This window comes from Chiloscyllium plagiosum, chromosome 3, assembly GCF_004010195.1.
Source record: "Chiloscyllium plagiosum isolate BGI_BamShark_2017 chromosome 3, ASM401019v2, whole genome shotgun sequence".
Taxonomy (NCBI): Eukaryota; Metazoa; Chordata; class Chondrichthyes; order Orectolobiformes; family Hemiscylliidae; genus Chiloscyllium; species Chiloscyllium plagiosum.
The window spans coordinates 55979946-56002097 of record NC_057712.1 but is presented as its reverse complement, the minus strand read 5'-3'; the positions used below and the strand labels follow the sequence as shown (position 1 = coordinate 56002097).

Genomic DNA, 22152 nt, shown 5'->3' with positions numbered 1-22152 from the left:
GCTTTGTATGTGGGAAATTGTGTCTCACTAACGTAATTGAGTTTTTTCACAAAGTAAAGAAGATGATTGATGAGGGCAGAGTGGTGGACGTGATCTATATGGACTTCAGTCAAGCCTTCGACAAGGTTCCTCATGATAGACTGGTTAGCAAGGTTAAAACACATAGAATACAGGGAGAACTAGCCATTTGGATACAGGACTGGGTTGAAGGTAGAAGGCAGAGGATGATGTTTTTCAGACTGGAGCTCCATAACTAGTGCTGTGCCACAAGGATCAGTGCTGGGTTCATTGCTTTTCATCATTTATATAAATGATTTGGATGTGAACATAGGAGGTATAGTTAATACGTTTGCAGATGACACCAAAATTGGAGGTGTAGTGGATAGCGAAGAAGGTTACCTCGGAGTATAAGAGTCCAGAACTAGAGGATTCTGGATTAGGGTGAGAGGGGAAATATTGAAAAGGGAGCTAAAGGGCAACTTTTTCATGCAAAAGGTGGTGGACTGAAAGTATGGAATGAGCTTCCAGAGGAAGTGGTGGAGGCTGGTACAATTGCAATATTTAAAAGACATCTGGATGGGTGTATGAATAGGAAGGGTTGAGAGAGAGATGGGCCAAGTGCTGGCAAATGGGACTACATTAATTTAGAATATCTGGTCAGTATGGATGAGTTGGACCAAAGGGTCTGTTTCCGTGATGTACATCTCTAGGATTTCATAACGCTATAATTAAAACCTTTAAACTAACAATGATCAGAAAATTTTGAACTTAAGTGAACTAGACCCAGAACTACTGTGTTGGCGTCTGTCCATGATCTTTTATATGTGTTTAAGATTAATTGGCTTGAATCAGACCACTACTGATGATCAATTATTATTGTTTTTTCATGTCTGCTTCTGGATTTAACCCATCATCAGGAATATCCTTCCTGCATCTAACCTCTCGAGTCCAGTTAGAACTGTATAGGCTCCTATGAAATTTCCCCCTCACTCTTCTAAACTCTGATTAAAAAAACACCTATCTGATTCAATCTCTCCTCATTCAAAGTCCTGTCAACTGAGGAATCAATTTGGTAAACTTTCACTCACTCCCACTATAGCAAGAACATCCTTCCTCAAATAAGGAGACCAAAACCGCACACCTTATTCTATGTGTGGCCTCGCCAATGCCTTGTTTAACTGCAATAAGACATCCTTCTTTCTGTACTCGACTCTTCTTGCTATAAAGACTAACATACAATGTGCCTTTTTCACTGTCTGCTGCACCCATTCACTTGTTTCAGCAACTGGTGCAGGAATTCACTCAGGGCTCATTGAATATTCTCAATTTATATCCATTCAAATAATAATGTTTCCTATTTTCCTACCAAACTGGATAACCTCTCATTTATCCACATTATACTGCATCTGGCATGCATTTGCCTACTGAAACATGTCCAAATCACACTCAAGCATCTCTGCCTCCTCCTCACAGGTCACTCTTCCATCATGTATGCAGTTTTGCCTGCCATTCAGAAAGAGAATAGTTTATTCCTACTCTTTGTTACCTGACTGCTAACCAATTTTCAATCCATCTCAATGCACTGCCCTCAATCCCATGCACTTTAATTTTACTTTATTTTATGTGGGACTTTACAAGGTTTTCAATAAAGTCAAATAACCCGCATCCACTGGCTTCCCCGATCAACTCCAATTACAGCCTCAAAGAATTCCAAAAATTTATTAAGCACAAATTTCCTAATTTGTAAATGTATTATGACTGTGTCTAATTCTACCTGTTTTCTTAATGCTCTGCTGTAAAATCATTGATAATGAACTCTCGTATCTTTCTCACAGACTAATGTCAGACTCACTGGTCCATAGTTGCTTGTTTTCTCTCTACTTTCTACTTTAAATAGTCTGGTTAAATTAGCTACCCTCCAATCTGTAGGAACTTTTCCAGGGACTAAAGAATCTTAGAAAATGACCATCATTGCATCCATATTTCTCTGGCTACTTCTTTCAGTACTTTGGATGCAGATTATCTGGACCTGGGGATTCATGAGCCTTCAATCCTAATTTGTTCAACACAAGTTCTGTACTAATGTAGATTTGCTTCAGTTCCTTCCTCTTTCTAAACCCTCTGTTGTTCCACATTATTTCTGGTACATTATTTGATCCTTACTTTGCTATTTTCACAATAAGTTTAGTTCATAACTTTGTTCCCTATTATAAATTCCTGTTTGACTGCAAAGGTCCTACCTTAGATAAAGATTGTAAAAGTTTTTTTTCTAGCTTTTATGATGTTTTAATCACTTAGTACGCCTACATACTAACTTTTGTGACTCACTGTACGTTGGAATTGTGTGTAAATTTTGTTGCTGGAAGGGAAGTTTTCTGGTGCGTTAGGGCAAGTTGATAAAGTTTGGGCATCCACACCTCGCCGACGGCCAGAGCCGATCCCACCGCCAACGGGCTTACCTCCCAATCGATATCAATGGCCTCTGGCAGGGACAGAGGAAGCCAAAGTGGCATTGCCCTGCCCGGGAGGATGGAGGCGATAAGTCAGAATTAAAGATGTTGTTTTAACTCGCCACCTGCTTTCTCAGTGACACTGATAACAGTAACGACGTGCTACAGTTTACCCTAGAAGTGGAACTTCTTAGTTGTGTTTCAGACAAAGGGAAGAGAAGCATTTATCTCCAAAGTACCCATCTGCCTTTCGCCCTCTACCCGGGAAAGCCGGCGCCACGTGGGGGCCGGGAAGCCGGTCCGCGGTTCCTGCAAGCCGATTGGTGGTTGCGGGACAGAAACAGGCGAGGCTCTTCCCGATGGACCAATGGACCGGGAGGCAGGGCACCACCAACCAATCGCGGGCAGGTGTTGGCCCCGCCCCCACACCCGTCATTTAAAAGAGTAGTGCGGAGCGGCTGATGCAATCAGATTGGGGCCAGACAGTTCGTGATCGAGGCGTCTGAGGTAGGGCTTGGTGTTCCCGGGCACGGGCTCTAGGCCGCCCCGCTTTAAGCATGCGCTTAGCTAGGCCGGGCAGGGCAGTGCCACTTTGGCTTCCTCTTTCCCTGCCAGAGGCCATTGCTGCTGAGCGGGAGGTAATACCTTTCACGCCCCGTTGGCGGTGGGATCGGCTCTGGCCGCGGGCGGGGTGTGGATGCGGAAACTTTATGTCGCAGGCGGATGTCTGTCTCACTGTGGTAATCTCTTGCAGCGTTTTAGACACCTTACGTGCCTGAACGTAATGTACATTCAGGGTTATTTGCCTGTCAGTGTGTTCTGTAATTTATGGGACCTTCTTCAGAAGCTGTTTCTCCCCAGCTGAATGAGAACCGAACTGCATTTCAGATGTGAATGGGTACTGCAGCTTCAAGAACCCCTTCCGATTAATTTCATCCCCAATGTTATCGCTGTTGGGTTTTTTAAAAGCGGAAACCCATGATGTGATTCTGCCCTTTCGTTAGTTGAACTACATCAGTGAGAAGACAGGGCAATGTTGCTCTCTTTGTCATTGAGAATGATATTTCTGTGACAGTGTCCGTCAGTCTCTCCTTTCTAAGGGAGCGCGCATCCGTTCCAGTGATCGAAATGGAACGAGGAAGTAATAATGAAATGACGTTTGATCTGGATTTCGAAAACCTAAATTTTTAAGAGGAAGTAACTATTGTGGCCGAGGAAAGAATTACGTAGTATAAGTGGCTGAAGGTCATCCTCACCATAAATATGATTCAGAGAATTAAGAACAGAGATTATCTGAAGTGACACTACAATGGCAAAGAAGGGGGGAAAAAAGTTTACATCTATTTGTAATACTAAATGTGTGTACTGGCAAACAGTTTCATTTTTATTCTGTAAATGTCTAAAAGGCGATTTCCAAACTTTCCCATTAGCCCATGAATTTTACAATCTATTATTGAACACTTAAGAAATTGATAGAGATGTTTTCTCAAAGAATCAAAATTAATTTGATCCACAGCTGTTTATAAATATTTTAATTCCGCTGAATTGGTTTCTAGGTTTGACAGTACAAGGGCATTTATCAATCTTCCCAATTTGATTGGGCAGACATTAAGATTTTTCCAGTTATGTTAGGACCAAGAATAAAAGTCGTAAAATAATTGTCAAAAATTCAATAAAGAATTTAGGAGATTATATCTTTGCCCAGAAAGTGATTAGAATGTAGATTGCACTAACACACGTGACTTACTGAGGCTAGTAACAGATGTCTTCAAGGTGAAGTTAGTTAAATAGATGAGGAAAAAGAACTGCAGATCAACTGCTGTAAGTCAAAAACAAAAACAGGAATTGCTGGAAAAGCTCAGCAGGAGGTGGCAGCACCTGTGATGAGAAATCAGACTTAGTGTTTCGACTCCAGCGATAGTTAAACAGGATTAGAGTGGTGCTGGAAAAGCACAGCAGTTCAGGCAGCATCTGAGGAGCAGGAAAATCGATGTTTCAGGCAAAAGCCCTTCATCAGGAATAGATGAAGGGCTTTTGCCCGAAACGTTGATTTTCCTGCTGCTCGGATGCTGCCTGAACCACTGTGCTTTTCCAGCACCACTCTTATCCAGAATCTGGTTTCCAGCATCTGCAGTCATTGTTTTTACCTAATAGTTAAACAGGGTAAGGTGAGGAAGAAACATTTACCCCAGTTAGCTTTTGTCAGTGTTAGTGGCATTTATTGTGTTAATTATGTGAAACTTGCAAATTATTTCCAAACAAAGTCACTTACTTTGGAGTTTCAATTAAGACTCTTATTTTCCTTTGCAGTCTTAGATTCAGGTTTGCATTGATATTTTATGCGCTCATCTGAGGTCCCCAAATAGTTGTTGCATTTAAGGAAGATGTTCAAATTAAGTAATAAATACCCAGTAGAGTGGTAATAGAAATATTTGGTGTACATTTGCAGAACTGACCCATCCTTTGTGCTCCTCCACTTAGAAGCTCTTCATCCCTCACAACCTTTTTTAACCATTTGATGGGAAACCTAATTTGTGATCTAACTCCATATTTGCTCTGCTCCATCTCTGCTTTCTCTGCAGAGAAAGCAATCAGAGTTGCTGAGTTTCTCCACCAATTTCTGTTATTGTTTCAGATTTCCGGTCAATGCAGTTCTTTGTTCAAAATTCTTTAACTCTGTATACCTTAAATATTTTGGCTAAGGAAAATTAATCACTCAGAATTAAAATTAACATTGATTCATCTATTGTGGAAGAATGTTCCACCTTTCAAGTGTAGAAGTGGCTTGTCCTTGAAAGGGCTGTGTCAAATTATTGAACTCTTGACCTCTATTTTTAAGTTGCCTCACCAACAAAAATAGGGTAGATAGCTTTAATATTCATCAAATCAACTTCCTAAGTTCCAGGGAATAACATTTAGTTTGTGTAATCTGCATTTGCAATTTAAAAATTGGACTTTAGATATCATTCCACGAACTTGAATATTTCTGATATTGATTGTTTCATGACCAGAAATTATGCTGTCGGTTGTGTAGGTCCCGAGTTCTGGAATTCCCCTCCCTAATCGCCCCTCTACCCTGTTTTCCTCCTTTAAACTGCTATGTATTTAACCAAGCTTTGGTCATCTGACCTATTATGTGACCTGTTAATGATGTTTTTAATTATCGGTGTATGTGAATGTCCAAGTTTTGTTTTGGACCATCACTGTTTCTGAATTTAAACTACTTTGGAAGTGATTTTTTGTTCTCTGTTTCAGTCCAGACTAGATGACCTCCCATTTCCCTACATTAAAATCCATTAGCATGGATTTGCGAATTTCTTTCATTTGTTATTAATATGCTCCCAATAGCACTGCTCACAGTGGGCATGCGCAAGTAACTCCCAAATTCAAATTGTCATGGGTAACTTGGCAGAGGCAATCAATGCTGCCCAGCCAGCACTGTACATATTCCAGGAGAGAAGTAAAGCAATGAAAGTACAACAGGTGCCAACATTTCCACAGAGTACAACATTTTATGGCATCACTATAGGGGCAAGCATTTTACACAACTGGTGCTGTTTCTACAGGATAATTTGATTTACAACCGATTGGGGAATTCAAGAAGTGCAAAATGCACGCACATTTCTGAAATGTTATCATGTTGTAGGTTCTCCAGTTTCCTCATTTCCCCTCCTCCCACCTTGTCTCAGTCAAATCCCTCGAACTCAGCACCGCCTTCCTAACCTGCAATCTTCTTCCTGACCTCTGCCCCCACCCCACTCCGGCCTATCACCCTCACCTTGACCTCCTTCCACTTATCGCATTTCCAACGCCCCTCCCCCAAGTCCCTCCTCCCTATCTTTTATCTTAACCTGCTGGCACACTTTCCTCATCCCTGAAGAAGGGCTTATGCCCAAAATGTCGATTCTCCTGTTCCTTGGATGCTGCCTGACCTGCTGCGCTTTTCCAGCAACACATTTTCTGCTCATGTTGTAGGTTTGTCCATTTAGCTGATAAATGGAGCAGAGAGGGTACTGAATGGTGTTTGGAGTAGACACCTGGATAACAGCAAGCTTAATTTATCTGACCTCTTGCCTTGTAGTTTTTCCCGAGAGCAGTGAATCTCCGGGGGAGAGGTTTTGTGCTGCTAAATGTTTACAAATTTGTGAAATCTGAATGTTTTATAAAATAGCTCTGTAATGGGTCCTCAGAAAAGAATTTGGTCTACATTGTCAAGTTCCAACTACAGAACTGAATATCCTTTAGCCTATCTGGTCCCAGTACTATATTAATCCAGTTAAATCTCAGTTTTTGGCAGCTGTTAAAACCTTTTGTTATAGAGCAATGAAAAGTGTGACACTGTTTGCAGACTACTAATAAGGCAATAGTTGGTACAGCAGTTAGTACCAACTGAATTCTGATTTATGAACTAGATTGATACTTGATGTCATCGAAAGTTTTGACCAGCTTCCAATTGGATTTGTTTTGTGGATATTGTTGATCAGCTACCATTACAGCAAATAAAAATGGATGTAGTCTGGTGAGGATCAACAGAATGTTTTGTACACTTTGGTATAAGGTAATATTATTTACGAGGTTGGAACTTTTGATCAGATTAGATTAGATTACTTACAGTGTGGAAACAGGCCCTTAGACCCAACAAGTCCACACTGATCCGCAACCCACCCAGACCCATTCCCCTAACACTACGGCCAATTCACCTAACCTGCAAATGTTTGGACTGTGGGAGGAAACCAGAGTACCCGGAGGAAACCCCGCAGGCACGGGGAGAATGTGCAAACTCCACAGTCAGTCGCCTGAGGCCGGAATTGAACCCAAGTCTCTGGCGCTGTGAGGCAGCAGTGCTAACTACTGTGCCATCGTGCCGCCCAATGTTGCACATAACTTGTTTTGTTTATTCAGCTTATTTTAGGTGCAGTGTGTTTCAGAGTAATTTGTTCCACAGACATCAGCATGCATAAGCAAATAACATCTGGAAGCATTTGCTGAAAGCATTGATGGTTAACAATTTAAAATTATAAAGAAAGAGGGCATCTTGCAGTGGTGCAGTCAGTGTCAGACAATTGATGTAGATGTTTTACTTGCTATCACTGTTTTAAAGGCATTGTTCTCTATATGCACCCTTTTTTTGAATTGTTAGTTGGATATACATAGCATGCAGACAATATTGTTTCTATCTTTTGTTTTTGTTTTTTGCATTGTAATCTGTAATTTTCCTCGATCAGCATGAATTTACCAATGTTTTTACCCTTTGTAATTTTTCTCAATCTAGCTGGCTATATCCTTTACACTGAATTTACTACTGGTAAAGATGTTGATATGATGCCAGTGTTGTACTTGTCAAGTGCTGCATTATAAACACATCAACTAAGATATTTGCTTTTACATATTCATGAAGGAATGAGAATTGGATGGATTACTGGAATAATCCAAGGAGCAATCAATAGTACCAGCAAATAATGTGCATTGAAACTTGAATAGAACAGCAAGGTCAAAGGACATAATTTGTTTTAAACCAAATGAGTATCTAAGTTTAGAAATTATAAACATTAAATATAATATATCAAATGGGAAATTCTTTAGCCAGGAGTGTTGAGAACGAGGGATATGCAAATATAACATAGCTGTGAAGATACATGCCACTCCTGAATTTGAGAGGAAGATAGGTGAACAAGGTAAGTTTATTGGAAGGATCTGCTGACAAAAGAAGAGGAATGGAGTAAGGCTGATGTGTGAAATGGCATGAGTTATTTCTAGAATGATCTATTTCTCTTTTGTAGACTGTTTAAGCATGTCAATAAAGATTCATTTAAAATTACTGAATATGTTTTGGAGTAGTACTTTAACTGCCTACTTGAACTTACATCTTTTATTCTCAGACGTGAAGAATGCCAGTTTTCAGGAATTTGGCCAAGACTGCTAAAAAAGTGCTACTGAGCAATGGTTGTAGTTGCCAGATTCCTGCTGTGTCAGTCAGACTGATGAGCTGCTCTCCAAGGCAAATAAATGTAGATGCAAGCTTTCACTCTGTGTCTTTTGCTGAATCGGATCATCCCCGTGTTCTTATCACAGGTATGTGGTGTTTTAAATTTGATTTCATTTCGATACTTAGAATAAAGAAGCCTATATAAAATTAGACACTAGTATTACCTTAAATTCTAATCTTTGACTTGGAGGAGAAAGAAAACAACTTACTATCTTGCTAACTATTAACACCGTGGGTGGCACAGTGGTTAGCACTGCTGCCTCACAGCGCCAGAGACCCGGGTTCAATTCCCGCCTCAGGCGACTGACTGTGTGGAGTTTGCACGTTCTCCCCGTGTCTGCGTGGGTTTCCTCCGGGTGCTCCGGTTTCCTCCCACAGTCCAAAGATGTGCAGGGTCAGGTGAATTGGCCATGCTAAATTGCCCGTAGTGTTAGGTAAGGGGTAAATGTAGGGGTATGGGTGGGTTTCGCTTCGGCGGGTCGGTGTGGACTTGTTGGGCCTGTTTCCACACTGTAATCTAATCTAATCTAATCTAAAACATGATATGTGCAATAGGTACAGGTTTTCCAGCCCAGGTTTATGTTTTACTTCATTTCTGTGCATTTTTTCTGTCTTGCCCCTATGAAGCTAGTTATCATCTTTTGGATATGGTTTTATAGATAACCCCACTGCGCTCTCTCTCTTCCCAATCCACCGCCTTCCAAACACCATGCTCAATTTTTGTTCCTGAAGCACGAGTTGCAGCTGTGAATAATAACAGTGTATTTGATTACAATATTTAGCATGATTATATCTGATGTCCTCCTTTTAAATGCCAAACCACATGTGCTTGAGTCACTTTGAAATCAGAATCCAGCTAACATTTTTAACTCTATCCAAATTCAAGGACACTTGAGAACCGTTGTAAGAGTCCCATGTCAACTACAGCTGAATACAACTAATACAAGGTAGTCTGCATACCCAATATAAAATTCTCAATCATCAGAGGCACTGCTGTTGTCTCCAGTGTTGGAAGACTTGAGATTTTAGTTCCCAGATATTCAAGTTCATTCTAATAAATGTATTCACACTACATCGTAAAATTATACAAAAAAAAACAAATGAAGTAAACAGGTTACAGGAATCACTCCAGATCAGAGAAATGAAATTTACTGCACAATAGTCTTTCTTATCTGATGAGATTGTAGCTGTGTACATCTTTCTACATCGGTGACAATCTAACAATTGTCTTGGAACAATTCGGTTATGAATATATTTGTTTGTTTACATAAATACTTGTAGCTATATAATAAATCTCAAAAGTAAAAGCAGGAGTGAACAGTAAAACTCTTAGAATTTGGTCTGTCACTCAATATGGTTGTGGCTAATTTTCACCATCTTTGTTGCCCTTTCCCCAAACCAAAAAGCATTTCAGTTTTAAGTCTAACAAACAATGAAGCTTCTGCAGCCTCTCAAGCAGAGAATTTCAAGAATTCTTACCAAATTTCTCATACCCTGTATCCTGAGATTGTGCCCCCAAATTCTAGGTTTCTCAGCCAGAGAAACATTTTGTTTCCAATGTTCATGCTATCAAATCCCTTCAGAGATTTGTATTTAAATAAGATCACTTCTCATTCTTAACTCCAGTATCGGCCCAATTTGCTCAGCCTTGTAAAGAACAACTCTCATTTCAGGTACCAATCTAACAGGCCTCTCCTGCACCACCTCAAATACAAGTATATGAAAATTAAATATGCAATTTAGTTATCAGAATTTAAATATCAAAACATTTAGTTTTCCAGGTAGTTCTCGCCAAAGCCCTGCCCAGTTGTAGAAAGACTTCTGTATTCTCATTCCAATCTCGTTACAATAATAAAACCAACACACACTTATCTTCCGAATTGCTGCATGTTCCTCTGCTAAATTGGTGTTCACTGTGCAAGTGAGCAGAGCTCTTCAAACATCATATTTACGAGTTTCGTGCATCAAAGTAAATCAGCTTTCTATTCTCATGCCTAAATATGTTAAGTCATGCAGCCTGTTGAATTGTATATTTTGTTTGTGTACTGTTTGTATAAATCAACTTTCATTTTGCACACTGTGCAACTAATGTCATATTAATCGTGCTTATAGTCACTCTTGCGGTTTTCTAATCTATCAAGATGAACAATTGTTGAACCTGACCTGGGTATTTTTGGAATTCTTACCTGAAGGATGAACTGATCTTGCCACAATAGCTGCATATGGATTTATTCCAAGCAAGCAAAACTGCTAGTGAAAGTTAAATGCGTTGTTTTAAATTTTGTGCTAATAACCTTCTGTATTTCAGGTGGCTTAGGACAGCTTGGTGTGGGGCTTGCTAACTTGTTAAGGTATGTGAGTAAAGTTTGAAATATAGAAAGTTCACGCAATTTAAATGATAAATGTGCAACAATTTATGTATTTGACAAGACTGCAGATAAGTTTCCCACTCAGATGGGGCAGTCTGTACCTTTTCAGCTGTTTGGAATCTGTCAAACCAACAGAAGATCAGAAAACGTTAAGTTAAATGAACTAGACCTGGAACCAGTTGTGTTGGTGTTTTTCCATGCTCTTTCAAGATTAATTAGCCTGAATCAGACCATTACTGATAATGAATAATCTTAATCTTTTCATGCCAGTTGGTCTTGTAAATTGTCTAAAGCTTTCAGATTAAGGAAAGCATGCCAAATTTTTATGATATCTATTCAAATGGAACCTTTTACTTAATTTCTGTGGCTAATTTGTATAGATTCTAGATTTTATTGATGTGCCCATAAAGTGAGCAAGAAAAACATTTTGAGAAAGTGCAAGTTTTTTTTTGGATTAGTCATGTATACATGGAATGGGCTGGGAGCAGAGGGAAACAGCTTGTTAGAAAATTGGCGACAGGTTTAGATAAAGGATCTGGATTGGTGCAGGTTTGGAGGGCTGAAGAGCCTGTTCTTGGGCTGTAATTTTCTTTGTTCATATACCTCAGTTAAACATCTTAACAAGAATATATTGATTCTTTCAACAGAAATCGCTTTGGTAAAAACAACGTAATTCTCTCTGACATCAGGAAACCCCCAGATCATGTGTTCCACAGTGGTAAGTGCTCAGACTTTAAAAGCAGAAAACACATTTTTTTAAAGAGACATTCAGATTATTTTTAACAAATCACATCTTGCTTATTTAGGACCATGTATATATTCTGACATCTTGGATTATAAGAATCTGCGTGAAATTGTCGTCAACAATCGTATCACATGGCTAATTCACTACAGTGCTCTGCTGAGTGCAGTTGGGGAAGCAAATGTCCCTCTAGCACGCAATGTCAATATAACCGGTGAGGAATGTGCAACAATTGATACTTCTGTAAATATTCCATTTATATATTTAGCTGAATTTGACCTCTGTTTGAAATTTTAACTTGGCAAATAATGCACCAAGGTGCAGTTTAAATGTTTTGTTTGCAAGTATAACTTTGAGCTACACTTCTGCAAGAGCAAATCTGTTTTCGAAAATGAAGGTTTTAGTTTGTCATTTTATAAGTGACATATTTAATTGAGGTGTTTTAAAGTTCTTCCAACGTATTTTGTTTTGTTTTATTAGTGAATTGTACTGAACAAATCTCTCAATGTGTTTCTGAAGTTTAATGTGTAACATTATCTATTAACAGGTCTGCATAATATTCTGGATATTGCTGCGGAACATAACCTTCGCCTGTTTGTTCCCAGCACAATTGGTGCATTTGGATCAACTTCTCCCAGAAACCCAACTCCTGATCTGTGCGTACAGAGACCTAGAACAATCTATGGCGTCTCCAAAGTGCATGCTGAGCTTATGGGTGAGGTATGTATCTCAGTGCTCTGTATCTTCAAAACACTCTACCCTATAAAACCCATTCTAGTTTTAATAAGGATGTATTTTTAAATATTTAAATCAAGAATATGCTTGATTCAATGAATGGTCTGAGAATGAACAAGTATTTGTTCAATTTTAATTATTCTGATGTGATTCACCATAAATCCTCCTTTGTTGACTTTTAAGTTTTTTTTTGTAACTTTTTCTTCCAGAATATCTCTCCCCTTCCATTTGATCCCCGCTCCAGGCAAATTGTTTCCAATTCTATTTACAAAGCCTGTACAGCTGATGTATCATTGTGCATGCAACATATTTTGTTTGGGAGCAATTATTTGCTACTGTGGCTACTCCGAAGAGAAGTATTAACTCAGTCCCTTTTATATTTGTATCTGCAGAGAACCAGCAAAATCAAAACAAGTTTGATTAAATCCTGTCAGCTTGCACTAAAAATTACTTATATAATTATGCAACAATATCAGTGGTAGAGCAGAATTTTACTTTCTGTGCTGAATTTAAATATATGCTGTTTGCTCAATAGTATTACCATCACAAGTACGGCATGGATTTTCGATGTCTGAGGTATCCTGGCATAATTTCTGCAGACACCCAACCAGGTGGCGGCACAACAGGTATATCAGCTTTCTTTTGTGATCTTTACGCAATGAACAATATTGATTTAATACAATACTCACTAGTTATGCATCATGTAAAGACATATTTAGTGCAGGTTTATGAACATCTGACTTATGAATGTTCATTTACAAATGTAATGCCATGCATGATTGTAATTTTAAAGATTTGGTGTACGAACATTTCCTGTACTTAGAAACAGCTGCCCTCCATTGGGTTCCAAATTCTGCACAATTCAAACGGATCCAGAACACAACCTGTTCACAATCCGGGAACTGCCTGTGGTGGAGAACTGTGGTGTGGAAAAAGCCATCGTATATCAGAATTCTCAGCCAATAGAGTTTTAACTGTCCTGCATTCTGCATTGCATTTAAATCTAGACTCCATTGTAGCAGCATATTTACGAGAATGCCCCCGCTGATCTCAATTGTTATAGCTGATGCTTTGTTATTTTAAGAAGGATTTGTGCTAAAACGTCAGATCAGGAGCAATCTTTGAAAAAAAAACCATAAAGCATGTGGAGGACTTGTTCATTTAGGGGACTGCATGTGATTTCAAATAATTAGGAAACCTGATGTGGCTTATCATCTGTCCCTCTCATGTACTGCTTCATCTTATCTGAGTGCAACCAGTGCATCTTGAGCAATTCCTTCAGTTCCTGCCTTGAATTGATAGCTCTGATGTATGACTTCTTGGCTCCTCCTATTTATCTTTGTGCTACTCTTTTTCAGGTCATTTATAGTGGTTGATTTACATGTACTTTGTGGAGCTTAATCCTGACTGAGTGACATCTTTCAGTTCAACGTCAGGAAAAACTAAAGCAACTATTTCAGCTAACACTACAAATATTTTGTGTCACTGACTTCACCTAACTTCTATTCCAAGCTACGTACTTGAACTGAAGCAAAGCTGTTTGCTTTCTTGAAATTCTTTCCTACCTTTTTTAAGGTGAAAATCACATATTCTGTTCAGTAGTAAAATTGATTACTTCATCTTCTCTAAATGTTTGTGTCAGCCTGTTTGCTTCTACAACGTTTTGTATTTGCCATCGTTAATCAGAGATTTGACTACACTACAAAATGTAAGAACATAACAACAAGGAGCATTTATATGGTGTATTTTAAAGTAACAACATCAATGCATGTCACATTTAAAGCAAAACTGGACATTGAACCAAATAAAGTAACATTTGAGCAGATGACCAACAGGCTCGGCAGAGGCAGGTTTTGAGGACTCGAAGCAGAAAATGAATTGAGATGACGTAAAGAGAGATTTCTAGAGCTTAAGATTTGTCCAGCTGAGAGTGTGGCCACCAACTGTGGGAGAATTAAACTTGGGGTGCTCAATGCCAGAGTTAAGCATGCATTTTTGGGGCTGAGGAGGATTATAGATGAGGAATAAGACCATATAAATATTTGAAAACAAATGTGTGGACTTTAAAATCAAGGTTTTGCTTATCAGGATCCCACTTTAGGTCTGCAAACAAAGGCATGATGTGTGAACAAGACTTGGTGTGAGTAAGCACACAGCAGCAGACATTTGAATGACCACATTTATACAGGGTACATGATGGGAGACTGGCCAAAGTGCATTGGGATTTTCAAGAATAGAGGTAACAGAAAGATTGTTCACAGATTTTAGCAGCAGATCGACTGAGACAGGCAGAGGCAGATTCTGACAAGGTTCAGAAGGTGGATGTGATCTTAATGTGTAGATGTGTGGTTAGAGTCCCATATTGTTTGCAATCTTGGTGTTACCAAGTTCATTGAATCTCAAGTGACAGTGAAAGAGGTAGTGGAGTCAGTAGCTAGTTTGAAGTGGAGACCAAATGTTGACATGTTTGATCTTTTCAATATTTCATTGTAGGAATTTTTTTACTTATTCAGTACTGGTTATTGGGCAAGCAGTCTGACAGAATTTAGTAATTGTAGAGAAGTACTAGTGAAACAGAACTGACTGTGATTAATAGATTTCTGATAAGTATTACAAGCTCATTGGTGACATCGCCACGGGAAGAGGACTAAGAATTGGTTATTTTTTTGGCAACGCTCAAGGTAGCTGCAAGAGTGAAAATGAGCTATTTCAGTTGCTTCAATAATAATTGGATAAGACTGGAACTAGGCTGAGTGCTTTCCCAACCAGCAGGATGATGGAGAGGTGCTGGAAACAAAAAGGTGTGGTCATCCCTGTCAAAGTCTGCAGGCTGATCAAGGAGGACTGGAAGGGAAAGGTTACTATGGTCACAATTGCATTGGATATCACTTGTGACTTTTTCATGAACTATTTCAGCACTGGGATAGGAACAAAAACTAGATGGAAGGAATTGAAACAAAGAAATCCAGGAAATGTGGGTATTTGAGAGGTGACAACACTCTCGCAAATGAAGATAGGATACGGGATAGTAGTATATCTTCAGAAAAAAACGATCACAGATAATAATGACTTCTAAATAAAGAAAAGGAGAATATCTGAATAGTGAATTGTTGGCAAAATCAGCTAATGAGAGGACCAGCAAATAAGAAAGATGAAAAGCAGTTTAGTGGGAAGAGAGTCAAAGGAGTCAGAGCTGGGTATGAAAACTCCCAGATCACTGTTCCACGTGCTTTTGTGCATTTGACATAAAACTTGACATTTTATGTTCTCCTGAACTTTCTCTGCTGTCTCCCTAAAGTTCTGTTTCTCCCCATCGAATCCTGTTCTTATCTTTTGACTCCAGCTCTTTCTGCAAACATTGTGTTTCCTTTTTGCATTGTTACCATCAGGTAAATAGATTTAGAAACTGTATAAACTTTTGTGGAATGGCAGGAAAGTCCTGTAACAATAAAGGCTCTGTATATAAATTAAAATAATGTAGCCAAAGTTTACAGTAGTCAGATTGTGTTGATTTGTACAGTATGGCATGGCAAAAAGAAACACAACATTTGAAACTTAAGGAAATAGGATCCTTTGCAATTAAGTCCCAAAATAAACCAGCACGTACACACTACCTCCTGAAACCGCTCTATTACAGTCAAGTAATTTTAGACTGTTTTCACTATCTACATCGGACATAGTTGATAATCTGTACTTAGATAAACCAAACCCGTGAGAGTTTTAGCAATTAACTTACTACAAACAAATAATAGTGTTTATGTTTTAAATTTTAATAGCACTCATAATTGATTTAACATTGAATTCAGCAGGGACCCTATAATTCTGTGAAGTCCAGAAAATAAATTCTGAAACTAGTCTGTTTAGTTTCTGTGATAAACTATGAAATGTATCTGCAATTTTTATTTGAAGCAAATTAACATTTACAGTTATAAATGACTTGTACTTAGCACCTATAACTCGAAGAATCATCCAGGGCAATTCACTATCAGAATAAAGAATACTTCTAAGGAGACAGCACCTAACAAAAACTGAAAAATCAAGTAAAAAGCAGTAGTTATGATAATCGTATTCTGAAAGTGTTATTCTTCAGTATTTTCCTGAAATCCTTTGTGAAACTTCCATAAATTGTTATGCTGTCAAAATGCTCTTGAGTATTAAAGCCAGTTGTGGTTGTTACTGAAATCTGCCTTAATTTACTTATGAGCAGTGTTTGTAGATTATTTGAGAGTTTCAGGAATCCTGATTGAGAAAATTTGGCATAGATTGGAGGTTTTTTCCTGATCTGTTGCTAAAAACTTAGTAACAACATCCAGTTGTTTGACATCCTTTTTATCATTCCTTAAGCATAAATCAGCAGGCTCTGAATGAGAGGATGGATTTGTAGGGCAAAGGCATGGACCAAAGCATCTGGATATAGGTTTGCTTGCTGAGCTGCAAGGTTTGTTTTCAGACATTTTGTCACCATACTAGGTAAAATCTTCAGTGAGCCTCTGGATGAAGCACTGGTGGTCTAGCCTGCTTTCTGTTTATATGTTTGGGTTTTCTTGGGTTGGTGATGTCATTTCCTGTTCTTTTTCTCAGTGATAAATGGGATCCAAGTCAATATGTTTATTGATTAGCATTCTGGTTGGAATGCCTTGCTTCTAGGAATTCTCATCTGTCTCTCTGTTTAACTTGTCCTAGGATGAATGTGTTGGCCCAGACGAAATGGTGTCCTTCCTCACCTGTATGTGAGGATACTAGTGAGAATGGGTCATGTCTTTTTGTGGCTGATTTAATGTTCATATATCCTGGTGGCTAGTTTTTTGCCTGTTTGTCCAATGTAGTGTTTGTTACAGTTCTTGCAAGGTATTTTGTTAATGACACTACTTTTGCTTGTTGTCTGTACAGGGACATTTAAGTTCATTAGCTGCCTTTTTCGTGTGTTGGTGGGTTTGTGGGCTACTATGATGCCAAGGGGTCTGAGTAGTCTGGCAGTCATTTCTGAGATGTTTTTGATGTAGGGGAGAGTGGCTAGGGTTTCTGGGTGTGTCTTGTCTGCTTGTTTGGATTTGTTGCTGAGAAATCGGCAGACTGTGTTCGTTGGGTACCCGTTCTTTTTGAATACACTGTATAGGTGATTTTCCTCTGCTCTTCATAGTTCCTCTGCTCTACAGTGTGTAGTGGCTCATTGAAATAATGCAGCTTCATTTGTGGATGTTGGGATGATTGCTTCTGTAGTTCCATATTTGGTCTGCATGTGTTTTCCTGTAGACACTGGTTTGAAGTTCCCCATTGGCTGTTTGCTCTACTGCAACATCTATGAATGGCAGTTTGTTGTTGTTTTTCTCCCCTTTGTGAATTTTATGCCAGTAAGGGTATTATTGATGGTATTGAAGGTTCCCTCTAATTTGTTTTGTTTAGTGATGACAAAGGTGTCATCCACGTAGTGGACCCAAAGATTGTGTTGGATGGTTGGCAGAGCTATTTGTTTGAGTCTCTGCATTACTGCTTCTGCTAAGAACCCTGATATCGGAGATCCCATGGGTTTTCTGTTGGTTTGTCTGGTAGGTTTTGTTGTTGAGGGTGAAGTGGGTGGTAAGGCACAGGTCCACTAGCTTGATGATATTCTCCTTGTTGATGAAGTTGGTGGTGTTTGGTGTATATGTCTTTGGTACTTCTAATAGTGTAGTCAGTGTTTCCTTGGCTACGTTGATGTTGATGGATGTGAATAAGATGGTTTCGTCAAAGGAGACTATTATTCATCCTCTTCTATCTTCGTGTCTTTGGCCTTCAGGAATTCTTGGGTGGAGTGGATGGAGTGGCATGAGTCTCCTACTAAGTGTTTTAGTCTTTATTGCAGCTCCTTGGCCAAACTGTAAGTTGGTGTTCCAGGTAGTGAGACTGTGGGTCTGTGGGAGGGTCTTGGTTTATGAATTTTGGGGAAACACTTGTTATAAGAATTGTTAAAGCCAGCTACATCACCAGTGCTTTATTCACAGGCTCACTGAAGATGTTACCCGGTATGGTGATGAAATGCCTGAAAACGAACCTTCCAGCTGAGCGAGTAAACCTACCTGAGCTAGAAATTTTCTCACAACTTTGTAAAGATGCTTTGGTTAGCAAGTTTTATGAAAGAAGAGGCAAAGTGAATTTGCTAGAGGGTAGAGGCATATTGGGGATGGAGAGGGGGAAATCTTTTGCAATATGACTTCTACCCATTCCATAATCCATATTTAGCGCACATGAAGGTGATTAGACAGCACAATGGAAAACGTTAAATTTAAATTCCTTCAAAATCTAACAAAAGCTGAGTAACATTTTAAAATAATGGTGAATTGAAGCAATAGCAAACATTATTTAGTTCCAAGTTTACAAATTGATAAACGATGTCAAGAAGGCATATTAGAATTTATTTGTGGATAGCCACATTAGTTGAGGGGTGACCTTATTGAGGTTTATAAAATCATGAGGGGCATGGATGGGTAAATAGACAAGGTCTTTTCCCTGGGGTGAGGAGTTCAAAACTAGAGGTCATAGGTTTAAGGTGAGAGGGGAAAGATTTAAAAGGGATCTGAGGGGCAACTTTTTCACGCAGATTGTATATGTATGGAATGAGCTGTCGGAGGAAGTGGTGGAGGCTGGGACATTTACAACATTTATAAGGCATCTGGATAGGTATATGAATAGGAAGGGTTTAGATGCATATGGGCTAAGTGTTGGCAAATGGGACCAGATTAATTTAGGATATCTGTTTGGGATGGACCAAAGGGTCTGTTTCTGTGCTGTGCATCTCTGACCCTGCTAATTGTGAAGCTTCAAAGCTCAAATGTTTCTTCAGATTATATGTCCACGTAAACAAGGTGATTAACTGCAATGGTTACACTGCAAATCTTTTCACAGTTTAACTGAAGCATGAAAGCTTTCATGCCACATTCGACCATTAGACGTTTGCTTTTTTTTTCAGATTATGCAGTCCAAATTTTCCATGACGCTGTAAAGACAGGGAAGTTTGAATGTTACTTGAAGCCTGATACAAGGCTTCCCATGATGTACATTGACGACTGCCTACGTGCAACATTAGAAATCCTGGAAGCACCAGCGGAACAGCTCACCATGAGAACCTATAATATCAGTGCTATGAGCTTCACTCCTGAAGAGCTGGTGGCTGACGTTCGAAAGCACTTGACTGACCTTGAGATCACCTACAAAATTGATGAAATGCGCCAGGCAATTGGTAAGTGATGTGTAACAATCAGTATTGTGTGGTGTAGAGTTTGCAGATCCATCTGGTACATAATTCTGATTACACTGTATATTTTGGTTGATTTGTATTCATCCCTGGAATGTATATTTTGACCTTGTGATGCACTGTATTCAAAATGAACTTTATTCTGTTTAATTTATGAATGAATTAATAAGTCAGGCAACTGCCATAGTGGCTTTTCAATCAATCCATTTTGAAGAATCCTCACAGATCTAATCAACAGTAACTTCTGAAGAAATGGAATTGCACCCTTATAAAATTAAAATTCAGAGCCAGAGAGAATGTTTTGCAGTAATTATGAATTATCATTAAAATGTAAAAGTTCACTGAGATATGAACGTACCAGCTCCAACAATTTTTCAGTTATGTTTGTAATGGGTAGATGTAGCTACTGGATTTTAATGCTGAGTCTGTTATCAAGGTACAAGTTGATATGTAGTCTGACAGATACTCTGGAATTTGTCCATAAAGGTGACTTGTCATGAATTTAAGAATAATCATCTGCAATGATGGAAAATCTTGGACAAGCTTCCTTATCCACAATTGCGGCACGTAGAAATGTTCAAAGCTTTTCTCAAGTTTACCATTTGTCTGTCTGTTTTTAGCTGATAGTTGGCCAATGGAATTCGATGACCACAATGCTCGTCAAGACTGGGGCTGGAAGCATGAATATGATCTTTCTGAGCTGGTCTGCACAATGCTAAATTTCTATACAACTGATAGCAGGCTGATGCAAACAAATTAAAGAAAAATGAAAGATTTTTGAAGGACCAGAATCTACAAGGGGATCCAATGTATATAAGAACATCATTAGATGACAAAATTTAGATCACTTTTGAGTAAATAGTCCTTTTTCTCTACTTGAACCAGGCTGACTGCTATGGCTCGCTGCGCACCTTGTGCAGCAAGAATATAAAATGTAATGGTTGATGGTAACCTGAAGAAGTGTTTGGTCTAGATGAAGAGTGCTGTTACAAAGGGCTGCCAACATACAGGGCAGAGTATTTCATTTGAACTATTATTTATTTATAAACTTTCAGTTCTGAATTTTATTCTTGATAAAATGTGTACTTTGTGCAAAGATGGGAGGGAAAGAGTAAATGTTCAATTCATCTTTTAAAAATTATTATTAGAGCCTTAAAATATTCTTCAGTACTCAAGTTAAAAATGGAGATAGCTGAAGGTTATTTAATAATGTTGTTGAATGAGTTGTGTAATAAGCTGTATTCTACTTGCAGTTTATTTAATCTGAAGAATTTTGTTTTGTAGACTATTTACAAAATTGAATGTCTTAACCTGATTCTGTTTCTGTAAAGAATTAATGCAGTTTATCTCAAAACATCCATCATCTGATCAAACACTCTGTACGCTATGAAAGGTGATTAATCATAGCGTAAATGTTTTTGGATATTGTGCAAACATTTGTTTTGCATTTCTGACTTCTTTTCATGCTATAGCACTTCATTAAAAGCTACATTTTCATAAGGATAGAGTGGCCTCCGATGTTTTGGCATAATTGTGCAAATTCTATAATTTATAATAAGGTAAACCAAACTGACGTCAGTATAGTGATGGATGGTCAAAGATGAAAAAGCAATTCCATTACTTTTATGCATTTTTTTTTAAATGAGGAGTATGTGTGTCTTTAAAAGTTCTTGGTGGCCACTTTATTGCAAAACGTGTCTACTTTTTTTTATATCGAGCAACAATTTTGCATTAAGTTTCAGATTTTTGCGTTTGAAGGTTTTATTGGACTTGATGTCTTTTTTCCTCAATTTGTATATTTAAAAAAAATAAAAGAGCATTCAAAATCCAAATATATTTGCAAGTTTATTCTTTAACATTTTCCAAACCATGCTTTTCAGTGTTTACTACCATCAAATTTGAAAGAGTTCGAGGAAGTGAAAGTGGAAAGTGTGATTTCAGTGAATCACAACTGAAAGTGTAGCTCATTTATTGAGGTAATGCAGAAAAGCATCAAATTCAAGAATTGGTGAAAATGTTAGGTTTACACTGCAGTATTTTCTGATCTTACACTCTCCGTAACAGGACAATTTGTAGTTTCCCCACCCTAGAGTTCCAACTACGTGCACAGTCTTCCCAGAAGTATCCATTAGAGAGTCTGTCTTGTGATTTAAGATCAAATTAAGGGTGGGAAGGAGGTTCTTAAGGCAGCAGGTACACCTCAAACACATTGTAACACATTGAAATACAAGAAACTTCCATTTGAAATCATATCTGCACCTACTTTATTCCACCATGCCATGATCAGATTTTAAGTAGTTTGAAAGAAATCCAGTGTTACCAAGATGATTGGTTGGTTCAGTTGTATCCCTTAAGAATGCTGCTTTTACTTTTTATATTTAGAAGAAATCAGGAAGGCAAAGAGGGAGTATGAGATAGCACTGGCAGATTACGGTTAAGGATAATTAAGGAGCTTCTACAAATACATTGAGAGCAAGAGGGTAACTACAGAGAAGGTAGGGCCTCTTAAAGATCAAGGAGTTGTCTTTGTGTTGAACACCAAGAGATGGGAGAGATACTAAATATTTTGCATCAATTTTTACTGTGGAGAAAGAAATGGAGTCTAGAGAATGCAGAGAAATACACCTTGATGTTTTAAA

The 22152-nt window shown here is 38.5% G+C and overlaps 1 protein-coding gene across 1 annotated transcript; it reads left to right on the top strand.

Annotated features, from left to right (window-relative positions):
* The first annotated feature begins 2900 nt into the window (after positions 1-2900).
* Positions 2901-21345, top strand: tdh (L-threonine dehydrogenase). The gene is made up of 9 exons (XM_043682430.1): positions 2901-2957; positions 8330-8522; positions 10745-10787; positions 11453-11523; positions 11612-11761; positions 12095-12267; positions 12818-12908; positions 19229-19498; positions 20134-21345. The coding sequence occupies exons 2-9, from the start codon at positions 8339-8341 to the stop codon at positions 20271-20273; spliced, it is 1122 nt and encodes a 373-aa protein (XP_043538365.1). The 5' UTR covers positions 2901-2957; positions 8330-8338; the 3' UTR covers positions 20274-21345.
* The last annotated feature ends 807 nt before the right edge of the window (positions 21346-22152 follow it).

Bases quoted from the DNA above. Each gene is read 5' to 3' on its own strand.
- tdh (XM_043682430.1), top strand. From the start codon at position 8,339: ATGCCAGTTTTCAGGAATTTGGCCAAGACTGCTAAAAAAGTGCTACTG. The intron at 10,788-11,452 runs GTATGTGAGTAA...TTCTTTCAACAG, and splicing joins GGGCTTGCTAACTTGTTAAG to AAATCGCTTTGGTAAAAACA. The intron at 12,909-19,228 runs GTATATCAGCTT...TTTTTTTTTCAG, and splicing joins ACCAGGTGGCGGCACAACAG to ATTATGCAGTCCAAATTTTC.